Source organism: Mycteria americana (assembly GCF_035582795.1).
Source record: "Mycteria americana isolate JAX WOST 10 ecotype Jacksonville Zoo and Gardens chromosome Z unlocalized genomic scaffold, USCA_MyAme_1.0 Scaffold_18, whole genome shotgun sequence".
Lineage (NCBI taxonomy): Eukaryota > Metazoa > Chordata > Aves > Ciconiiformes > Ciconiidae > Mycteria > Mycteria americana.
The window spans coordinates 4,472,150-4,484,405 of record NW_027445436.1 but is presented as its reverse complement, the minus strand read 5'-3'; the positions used below and the strand labels follow the sequence as shown (position 1 = coordinate 4,484,405).

Below are 12,256 nucleotides of genomic sequence, written 5' to 3'. Positions count from 1 at the left end.
TTCTTAACCATCGGGGGGGTGGTGGTGGTTGTGTAGGGGGGGGGGTTGTTATTATTTTTGTTTTACATTTGGGACACAAAAGAATTGTGGTTTTTAGCTGTCAGGAAAAATACAAACTTTCAGATGTTACACAACATGCAATTATTTTTTTAAGTGTCAAAGGTAGTTAACCTGAACAATGTACAGAGTGAACAAAGGGAAATATACCACAACATATAATTTATTCTTGAAATGCTAAAATACTCAGTGCTTCTGTAAGGAGGTGAAGGTAACACTGACTGTATGTGTGTTTGCATGTAGGTATACATAAGCAAAGCAGCATCTCTGTCATTGAGCAAAAGAAAAGGGAAGCACTACCATATGGTCTCAATGCAGAGGACTACTTTTTGTACAAATAATAATACCTTCATGTCATGGGTTTTTTCACTCCTTCACATTGAAATAATTATGTACATAAATATGCTAAGTCTGCATAACCATCAAGGGATTTCTAGGGGTTCGGGAGGAGATTAATTTTTAAGATATATAAACGTTGATAGAACTTGGTTTCTGTGGGAGGCAGAAAACATGTAATAACATCATGTTTTTTTCCCCAGTGTTAAGAAATGAAAAGATGGTAAAAAACATTAGAGATTAGCTTTCACTCTTCTCAGTGATGTATTTTTTCAGCACCTATAACCCAGGGAACTGGTGTGAACTTCCCAATTGGAGAGCTTCCGAGCCAGCTATATCACCATGACATGAACTCGGGTGTAAATCTAGAGAGGTCACTGTCCTCTCCACCAAGCAGGTAAAATCATTAAATAAATACTGATGTGAAGCCAACATTAACAGTATGGGAAAAGTAATTCACAAATGCTATCAACAGCATAATGTTTTCTGAATTTTCATTGATTTTTGTCAAGTAGGATGCTTATAGTCTATCATATATAGATAAGTAACTTAGGAAAAAATATCTATAATTTGAAATGGTGACATAACTGTGTCATTATCTGTATTATCACAGATAATGACCTTCTGTTAGGTTTTGAAACAATTACTAATGATCTATTAAGAAATCAGTGTTAGCTTCCCTGAAACTGATGCTCAATAACAAAAAGGTCTTATGGCTTGGAGAATACTAAGTGTATAATATTAGTAGCTAATTTTATGCATAAAACCTGTCTTTGAGGGCTCCTTCTTGGCTTTCTTTCTTGATTGTTATGTTAGGACAGATTTTGTTTTGTTTGGAATAGGTTTTAGGGTACTTTAAGCAACCAGGGTTAATCACAAGTGGTCTATATTCATAGCATTACCACTGCTATATGAAAGTGTGTTTCTTACTTCACCCTTTAAATAAAGGTTGGCAAAATACTTGCCAACCATCGTCATCTTATTATCACAACTGATCATTTTTTGAGGTTCTCCATGCATCTAATACAGTGAGATTTGGCCTCAAGAGGCCACTTCTTCCTTGCTTCGGCACACTTGGGTGGGGTTGCTGTCCCCTGTGCCCCCCCCCCAGCTCTGAGAAACACTCCTTTCATACTTTCAGAGATGCAAGTAATACCACAGAGCTGAAGAATCTGCTCTACTCTCATTACAATTGTAGAATAATGTGGTGGTGTTACTCCCTGGAATATCTTTGTTTTCTGAAGCTATCCTATTATACCATAATATCACAAATACTATGGAATCTCTCATACTGCAGGATTCTGCACCTTCAGTGAACCAGGAAGTATCTATCTGAGCAGTGAGACAGGGTCCCCATCCTTCCACATTACCCACCAAGTGTACCTGGGTCCTTGAGCAAAAGCAATCCCACAAATGGGTTTGCCTTTTCCCAAGGAAGGAGTAACCCACACTGTCTTTCCCAGCCAGTTCCCTACATGCACTATGGGGACCTTATCTCCTTCCACAGTACGTAGGGGGTTTGTTTGGGCAGTACTATTAACCAGCCAAGTGACTTCTGCTAAATTTGCATCCCAATTCTTGAATGTCCCAGCACCCATCGCTTTCAGTACAGTTTATAACAGTCCATTGTATCATTCAGTTTTCCCAGAGGCTGGTGCGTGATATGGGATATGGTACACCATTCAATGCCATGTTCCTTGGCCCAGGTGTCTATGAGGTTGTTTCGGAAATGAGTCCTGTTGTATGACTCAATTCTTTCTGGGTTCCGGTGTCACCACAGAATTTGTTTTTCAAGGCCCAGGATGGTGTTTTGGGTGATGGTATGGGTAATAGGGTATGCTTCCAGCCATCCGGTAATCACTTCCACCACTGTAAACACGTTGCACTTGCCTTGGTGTGTTTGTGGCCATGTGATATAATCAATCTGCCAGGCCTCACCATATTGATATCGCAGCCACCGTCCTCTATGCCAGGGAGGCCTTACCTGCTGGGCTTGCTTGCTTATGGCACATGTTTCTCATTCATGGATAGCCTGTGCAATGATGTCGATGGTCCTGTCCGCCCCTCAGTTACAACCCCATCTGTACATTGCACCTCTTGATGTATCATTGATATGATGTATCCATGATCTCCTCATGTATCATGGCCCCACCAAGCTATGAATTACACCCTTACCTTCCAAGTCCAGGTCCACCTGAGCCACTTCAATTCTAGCAGCCTAGTGATTAGTTGTGTGGGATGTCACACAGCAGCTTTCCAACTCTGATGGTTTCCCACAATATGACAGGACCCATCAGTAAAGAGAGCATATTGCTTCTCTTTTTCTGGTAATTTATTATACAGTGGGGCCTCCTTGGCATGAGTAACCTCCCTGGGCAGTGCTCCAAAATCTCTGCCTTCTTGCCAGTTGTACTGGTTTTGGCTGGGATAGAGTTAATTTTCTTCATAGTAGCTAGTATGGGGCTATGTTTTTGATTTGTGACCAAAACAGTGTTGATAACACAGAGATGGTTTAGTTATTGCTGAACAGTGCTTACACAGCATCAAGGCCTTTTCTGCTTCTCATGCTGCCCCACCAGTGGGTAGGCTGGAGGTGCACAGGAAGTTGGGAGGGGACACAGCTGGGACAGCTGACCCCAACTGACCAAAGGGATATTCCATACCATATGACATCATGCTCAGCAATAAAAGCTGGGGAAAGAAGAAGGAAGAGAGGGACATACGGAGATGGCTAAATATCTGCCTGCCGATGGGAAGTAGTGAATGAATTCCTTATTTTGCTTTACTTGCACACACAGCTTTTGCTTTACCTATTAAACTGTCTTTATCTCAATCCACAAGTTTTCTTGCTTTTGCCCTTCCGATTCTCTCCCCCATCCTGCTGGGGGAGAGTGAGCAAGCAGCTGTGTGGGGCTTATCTGCTGACTGGGGTTAACCTACAACACCAGTCCATGATCTCTTCCAGGATTCCTGGGCAGTTGGAGTTCCCCATTCGAGCCCATTGCATGATCAACACTACCCACTTACTCCACATAGCCTTGGTTGCATGTGTAGTGGGGACCCTTCCTTTGAACATCCACTGCAGTACAGGCAATTGTGGTGCTAAGAGGAGCTGTGCTTCTGTATCGACTACTTCTGAAGTGGCTCAAGCCCCTTCATATGCTGCTAGTATCTCCTTTTCAGTCGGGGTGTAGTGGGCCTTGGCTCCTCTATACCCCCGGCTCCAAAACCCTAGGGGTCAACTTTGAGTCTCTCTGGGTGCTTTCTGCCAGAGGCTCCAGTTGAGGCCATGCTCCCCAGCTGTGTAGACCAGCTTTCTAAAATCTTGTCCTGTCCAGACCGTCCCAAGGGCTACTGTACAAACTGTTTCCTGTTTGATCTGTTCAAAGGCTTATTGCTACTCAGGGCCCCAGTTGAAACAGTTCTTTCAGGTCACTCAATAGAGCGAGCACACAAGCTTGCTGTAACCTAGAATATGCAGTCTCCAGAAACCCACAACACCTAGAAGACCTTGTGTTTCTTTTTTGTTAGCTGGTGGGAACATGGCTGTTATCTTATTGATCACATCCATTGGAATACAATGATGCCCATCTTGCAATTTTATTCCCCAAAACTGGATCTCTTCTGCAGGTCATAGAATCGTAGAACAGCCCAGGTTGGAAGGGACCTCAAAAGATCATCTGGTCCAACCTTTTGTGGGAAAGGGAGCCTAGATGAGATTATCTAGCACCCGGTCCAATCACGTCTTGAAAACCTCCGATGATGAGGACTCTACCACATCCCTGGGGAGGTTTTTCCAGTGAATGATTGTTCTTACTGTAAACAAATTTTCTTGTGTCAAGATGAAACCTCTCCTGGTGCAACTTGTACCCATTGCCCCTTGGCTGCTCCTTGTGAAGAGAGAGCCTCCATTCTCTTTGTAGCTGCCTTTTAAGTCCTTTGACCTTGCTCTGTTTTATGGCAAAACCATCTTTCAGAAGGATTTGGATTTTTCTTTTCCTTTTCACAATCACTTCCTTTCCTGTGTTGCCCCATACGATGATGTCATCAATATATTGTACGTGTTCAGGGGCTTCACCCTGTTCCAGTGCCGTCTGTATCAGTCCATGGGCTGTGCTTCTACCCCTGGAGCAGTTGGTTCCAGGTATATTGGACACCCCTCCACATCAAAACTGTGACCTGTACTCTGCTGCAAAAGGAACTGAGAAAAATGCATTAGCAATATCATTTGAAGCATAGCACTTGGCTGCCTTTGACTCCAGTTCATACTGGAGTTCTAGCATGCCCAGTACAGCAGCACTCGGCAATGGCAATCTACTGTTAGCCTCCACCCTCCATCAGACTTTTACACTGGCCATATGGGACTGTTAAAGGGTGAATGAGTCTTGCTGATTACTCCTTGGCTCTCCAGTCAACAAATCAGCTCATGGATGGGAACCAGGGAGTTGGCTGGTGTAATATTGCCACTGGTGCACTGTCATGATAGCAATTGGCACCTGCTGTTCTTCAACCCTCAGCAACCCCACAACAGAAGGATCCTCCAAAAGACCGGGCAAGGTAGACAGCTTTTTAATTTTCTCCATACTCAAGGCAGCTATACCAAAAGCCCACCAGTACCCTTTTGGGTCCTTGAAGTACCCTCTCCTGAGGCAGTCTACGCCAAGGATACATGGAGCCTCTGGGCCAGTCACAATGGGGTGCTTTTGTCACTCATTCCCAGTTAGGCTCACCTCAGCCGCCAAGACAGACAAATGTTGGGATCCCCCTGTCACTCCAGAAATACAGATGGGTTCTTTCCTCTTGTATCCTGATGGCATTAGGGTACACTGTGCACCGGTGTCTACAAGAGCCTTATACTCCTGTGGGTCTGATGTGCCAGGCCATCAAATCCACATAGTCTGGTAAACCTATTTGTCCCTTTCCTCTGCCTGGCTGGAGGCAGGGCCCCTCTGTTCCTGGTCAGAGCATTCATTATGTGACTCCTGTAATTGCAAACCAGAAGTCCCTTCATTAGGATTAGAAGGAGGATCAGCCCTTCTTCTACTGTGTCTGCTGAATTGCTCAACAGCAACAGGAGCAGTAATCTTCCTGGATGGGCCCTTTTTGGCTGCTATTTTTCCTCACAGTTCACATACCTGAGCTTCTGCGTTCGAGGTAGGTGCATCCTGCTTCCTCATGTCCTCCCTGTGTCGCACAGATGGAATCACAGGGTGGCATGCGGTGTCACCCTTGAGCAGACAAATGCTGACTCCATATGGCACTCTTGATAGCTGAGACGCTAGCCTGTAGGGGCAAGGAGGAAGAGATATTATCTTTAAATTGCTGGACCTGTTGGGACAGTTTCTTCACAGCCGAGACATAGGCTTATAGGGTTGGGGAGGAAGAGAGATTCTCTTTGAATCACCAGAGCTGGCAGGCCAGTCTATCCACAGCTGGTGCCTTGATGTCTGTCCAATCCATTATCTGCAGGGAGCTGGTGTACGATGTCAGTGCACTCTGTACAAACTTCTACCATATGGACTGTGTGCACTGGACTTCATCCGGGTCTTTGGAGGCCAGGTTATTGTCCAGGTTGCTGTAGACCACCTCCACCACTGCTAATTCCCTCAGATACTGGATAACTTCCTCAGTAGTGGTCCACCTGACTCGGTAGTTTACAAGATCTTCCTTGAGGGGATACCTTAGAATCTGTGATGGGTTGACCCTGGCTGGATATCAGGTGCCTACCAAAGCTGCTCTATCACTCCCCCTCCTCAGCTGGACAGGGGAGAGAAAATATAACGAAAGGCTTGTGGGTCGAGATAAGGGAAGTTTAATAAAAGCAAAAGCAAAGGCTGTGCACGGAAGCAAAAGGAAAACAAAAGATTTATTCTCTACTTCCCATCAGCAGGCGATGTCCAGCCACTTCCCGGGAAGCAGGGCTTCAGTACACGTAGCAGTTGCTCCAGAAGACAAACATCATAAATAACGAATGCCCCCCCTCCTCCTCCTTTCCCTTAGCTTTTATTGCTGAGCAGACATCATATGGTATGGAATATCCCTTTGGTCAGTTTGGGTCAGCTGTCCTGGCTATGTCTCCTCCCAAGATCTTGCCCACCAGGCTGGGGCCTACTGGTGAGGGGGGGCAAATGTTGGAGAGACAGCCTTGATGCTGTGGGAGCACTGCTTAGCAGTAGCCAAAACACTGGTGTGTGATCAACACCTTTCTAGCTACACGTACAAAGCACAGCACTATGAGGGCTGCTATGGGGAAAATTAACTCCATCTCAGCCAGACCCAATACAACCTCCCTTATTCCATACCATTTGCATCATGCTCAGGCCCCACATAACCCATATATATATAAGTATATATATATCTTCTAACCATCCCATTGTATTCTCATTACTGAAATCCCTTCTTACCAACACTTACAACTTATACTACATACTTAAACCATCTTTATACCCAACATACAGATTTATACATTCTCATTAACTACTATCCCCTGTCCTTTAACAGATAGATATTACTCTCCAATTCCATGGGCTTCCTCCATTCCTCCATATGTTCATAAGAACATATGTTCATAGACTTGGGCCCCATCTGTCAAGGTGGGTGCTCAGGACAGGAGAAGCAGTATGTTCAATTGTTGGGTGCCAACACTGACTTGGTTTGGGTCATCGTTGCACTCGCCCAGTTCCTTGCAAAACTAACTCTTCATCAGTTCAAGTTGTTCCTGCTACATTACTTCCTACAACATACAACTCACATCACGGATTATTTTCCCCTAAGGTTAAATCTCCTCGAGGCACATACTGGGTCTCCCCATTCTTCTGCATTACCCACCAAGTACACCCAGGTCCTTGAGCGAAAAAGATCCCACAAATGGGTTTGCCTTTTCCCAAGGGAGGAGCAATCCACACTGCCTTCCCCAGCCACTTCCCTATGTGCACTACGGGGACCTTATCTCCTCCCACAGTATGTAGGGATTTTCCTTGGGCAGGACCAGGACAGTTAGCAGATCCTCAGGTGTTAACCAGCCAAGTGGCTTCTGCTAAATTTATATCCCAGTGCTTCCATGCCCCATTGCCCAACACTCTCAATGTAGTCTTTAATAGTCCATTATATCTCCCAGTCTTTTGGTTGGGGTGTAGTGGGCTTCTGATCCTCGATACCCCCGGCTCCAAAACCCTAATGGTTGACCTCGGGTTTCTCCTGGTGTTTTCTGCCAGAGGCTCCAGGTGAGACCTGCTCCCCAGCTGCAGTGTAGAGTACATTTTGCACAGTTGGTCCTGTCCGGACAGGCCCAAGAGCTACTGCACGAGCTATCTCCTGTTTGATATGCTCAAAGGCTTGTTGTTGCTCAAGGCCCCACTCAGAATAGTTCTTCTTTCAAGTTACTTGATAGAGAGGGCTCACAAACTGACTATAACCTGGAATATGCATTCTCCAGAACCTCACAAGGCCTAGGAAAGCTTGTGTTTCTTTCTTGTTAGCTGGTGGAGACATAGTTGCTATCTTGTTGACCACATCCATAGGCACATGACGGCATCCATCCTGCCATTTTATTCCCAAGAACTGGATCTCCTGTGCAGGTCCCTTGACCTTGCTTTTCTTTATGGTGAAACCAGCTTTCAGAAGAATCTGAATTACTCTTTTTCCCTTCTCAAACACTTCTTCTGCCTTGTTGCCCCGCACGATGATGTCATCAATGTATTGTAGATGTTCAGGGGCATCACCCTTCTCCAGTGCAGTTTGGATTAGTCCATGACAAATGGTAGGGCTGTGTTTCCACCCCTGGGGCAGTCAATTCCAGGTGTATTGGATACCCCTCCACCTGAAAGCAAAATGTGGCCTGCATTCTGCTGCCAAAGGAATTGAGAAAAACACATTGGCAATATCAGTTGTAGCATACCACTTGGCTGCCTTTGACTCCAGTTCATATTGGAGCTCTAATATGTCTGGTACAGCAGCACTCAGTGGTGGCGTGACTTCATTCAGGCCACGATAGTCTACTGTTAACCTCCACTCTCCGTCAGACTTTTACACTGGCCATAAAGGTCTTAAAGGTCTTTTCCAACCTATACGATTCTGTGATTCTGTTATATGGGACTATTAAAAGGTGAGCGAGTCTTGCTGATCACTCCTTGGCTCTCCAATTGATGAATCAGCTCATGGATGGGAGCCAGAGAGTCTCATTTGGTGCGATATTGCCACCGGTGCACTGTCCTGGTAGCAATCTGTTCTGGCACCTGTCCTGGCACCTGTCTGCCACTGTCCTGGCACCTGCTGTTCTTCAACTTACAGCAATCCCACAACAAAGGAATCTTCCGAGAGGCCAGGCAGGGTAGATAGCTGTTTGATCTTCTCTGTGTTCACAGTGGCTACACCAAAAACCCATTGGTACTCTTTTGGGTCCTTGAAGTAGCCTCTCCTGAGGTAGTCTATGCCAAGGATACAAGGGGCCTCTGGGTCGGTCACAATGGGGTGCTTTTCCCACTTCTCCCCTGTTAAGCTCAACTCAGCTTCCAATACAGACAATTCTTGACATCCCCCTGTCACTCCGGAGTTCCAGATAGGTTCTGTGCCTCTACACCCTGATGGCACCAGCGTACACTGTGCACCGGTGTCTACCAAAGCTTTATACTTATGTGGGTCTGATGGTCCAGTATACTCAGTCATCCCTTTCCTCCTCCTGGCCGAAGGCAGGGACCCTCTATTCCTGTTCCTGGTCACAGGGAAAGTACAGGCACAGGGAAAATTGACTCCATCTCAGCCAGACCCAATACATAGAATCATTTAGGTTGGAAAAGACCCTTAAGATCATCGAGTCCAACCTTAAACCTAACACTACCAAGTCCACCACTACACCATGTCCCTAAACACCACTTCTACACTTATTTTAAATACCTCCATGGATAGTGACTCAACCACTTCTCTGGGCAGCCTGTTCCAATGCTTGACAACCCTTTCAGTGAAGAAATTTTTCCTAATATCCAATCTAAACCTCCCCTGGTGCAACTTGAGGTCGTTTCCTCTCGTCCTATCACTTGCTACTTAAGAGAAGAGACCGATACCCACCTCGCTACAACCTCCTTTCAGGTAGTTGTAGAGAGCAATAAGGTCTCCCCTCAGCCTCCTTTTCTCCAGGCTAAACAACCCCAGTTCCCTCAGCCGCTCCTCATAAGACTCCTGCTCTAGACCCTTCACCAGCTTCGTTGCCCTTCTCTGGACACACTCCAGCACCTCAATGTCTCTCTTGTAGTGAGGGGCCCAAAACCAAACACAGTATTCGAGGTGCGGCCTCACCAGGGCCGAGTACAGGGGCACGATCACTCCCCTAGTCCTGCTGGCCACACTATTTTTGATACAAGCCAGGATGCCATTGGCTTTCTTGGCCACCTGGGCACACTGCTGGCTCATATTCAGCCGGCTGTCAACCAACACCCCCAGGTCCTTTTCTGCTGGGCAGCTTTCCAGCCACTCTTCCCCAAGCCTGTAGCATTGCATGGGGTTGTTGTGACCCAAGTGCAGGACCTGGCACTTAGCCTTGTTGAACCTCATACAATTGGCCTCGGCCCATCAATCCAGCCTGTCCAGATCCCTCTGTAGAGCCTTTCTACCCTCAAGCAGATTGAGACTCCCGCCCAACTTGGTGTCACCTGCAAACTTACTGAGGGTGCACTCGATCCCCTCATCCAGATCATCGATAAAGATATTAAACAAAACTGGCTCCCCAAAACCTTGCCTTCATGCTTGACAGGAGCCATCTCCAGAGGCTGTGGATTGTCGCCCCTCTTCCGATCCTTTTGTCCATTCCCCGGTCCCTAGTTAGGGATCCCAGTTGCTGGGTTTCCTTACCCTCTAATTCCTGACTGTTGGTCCCAGTATCCCAGCATTGGAGCAACAAGGTGATAGCTTGTTCACCTGGATGATGGCTGTAATCTTTCCGCATATCTTGCAGCTCACTCAGGGATAGAGACTGGGTGGTTTCTGACTCATTTATGATTTCTGTCTCTTCCCTCTCCTGTTCTTGTGGCTGCTCTGCTGCAGAACAGGCTGCCTCTTCTGATTCTCCCTCCTGCTCCCTCTTAGGAGGAGCTGCTTCCTCCCTGACTAACCAAGTTGACTTCTGCTTCCATTGTTTCTTCTTGACTATAGGAGCGACTGTTATAGTTGAGGGTTGGGTCTCTGGTTTAGCCACAGTGTCCGTTTATATGTCCTCAGATCCAGAGACCCTCTTGCTCCCTTGAGGGTGCTGAACAGAGGCTCGTATAGGCCAGGCCCCAGCACAGTGCAAGACATTGTGTCTCTTTGGCATAGGCAAAGCATCCTTTCTTCAAGTGGTCTGCCACTTCAACAGGATTCCACGTCTGTTCGTGTGTGAAGTCCCAGACCATTGGAGGTGAAAAACGCTCTAGGTACCTGCCCAAAATCTCCCACGCACCTTGCCACCCATGACTCAACTGCCACAGGGCACATCCTTGTGTGGCATTCCCAACCACTTGGTTAACCTTAGGAAAAGCCAGAATCAGATTCATGGCACACACCAATACGAGCATTCTGGTTGCCCAAAGATGTTCAAGAAACTGAACAGCCATTGTAACAAGGCAGGAAGTATCTACCTGGGAGGAGAAGAAGGGGCAGGTGCCATTCTTTGTTTCCCCCACAAAGTGGTTCCCAGAAGAGAAGAGGAGAAAGGTGCAATTGTTAATTGTCTCCACGAGATGGTTCCTGGAGTACTGAGATGGAAGCAGTGCAGGACCCAAACACCAGATTAGGCTCAAGGCCAGTGCTTTTATCATAGCTCTCCCAGGCAAAGCAAAACAAAGTGATAAACAGCACAGCAAACTGCAAATGCCAAAAGCAGCCATTAACAAGCTGTGAAATTCGATGTACAGCAAGAGAGGGAGCATGCCACAGAGCAGGTAAGGAAACATAAACCAGTGTTGAGAACAAATAAGTCAACATCGTGACCAGCAACAGCAAGTAACAACTTGCCAAGCAACAGCTAAACAGGGATCACAACTATAAATTCCATCTAGCACACCTCAATCAAATCTATCGTTATCTCAAAACTCTTTGGCCACACATTGGGCACCAAAAAGGACTGTGGTGAGTTGACCCTGACTGGCAGGTAAGCCTCCACCCAGTCACTCGCTCACTCCCCCTGACGGTGGGATGCATGAGAGAATTGGAAGAGCAAGAGAGAGGACAAAAAACTTGTGGGTCGAGATAAAGACAGTTTAATAAGTGAAGGAAAAAAAACTAAAAGAAATAAGTCATGCAAAAATATTCACTCACCACCAGCAGACCGATGCTCAGCCAGTCTCTGAGCAATGGCTACTTTGGAAAAACTCCCCCCCCCCCCCCCCCCTCCCCCAGTTGGCATTACATGGTATGGAATAGCTCTTTGGTCAATTTGGGTCAGCTGTCCTGGCTGTGTCCCCTCCCAGCCTCTTGCCCACCCCCCAGCCTACTCGTTGTGGGGGCAGAGAGAGAAACAGAGAAGGCCTTGGCGCTGTGCAAGCACTGTTCAGCAATAGCTAAAACATTGGTGTTTAACGCACTGTTAACGCACTGTTTTGGTTACAAATCCAAAACACAGCACCATGCAGGCTGCTATGAAGAAAATTAACTCCATTCCAGCCAGACCCAGTACAAACCATTTTATAGCATGTCACAGGAACTGGATCCTTGGTTGTGTAACTGAATGCTGGTAGACTTAGAACCTATGGGGGTTATGTATATCATCCAGTCATGCCATATCCAAAATGTAAAGACATGATAAATGTAAGTGCATACCTGCATTAGTCACTATTACATAACATATTGTCCTGGTTTCAGCTGGGATAGAGTTAATTTTCTTCCTAGTAGCTGG

The 12,256-nt window shown here is 46.4% G+C and overlaps 1 protein-coding gene across 1 annotated transcript in view; it reads left to right on the top strand.

Moving 5' to 3' along the window:
• Nucleotides 1-12,256, top strand: part of LOC142402969 (nuclear factor 1 B-type-like) — a 186,238-nt gene that overhangs the window by 121,892 nt on the left and 52,090 nt on the right. The window contains exon 6 of the mRNA XM_075488997.1: nucleotides 670-790. Coding sequence (XP_075345112.1) covers nucleotides 670-790 — 121 coding nt within the window. The remainder of the gene's footprint in view (nucleotides 1-669; nucleotides 791-12,256) is intronic.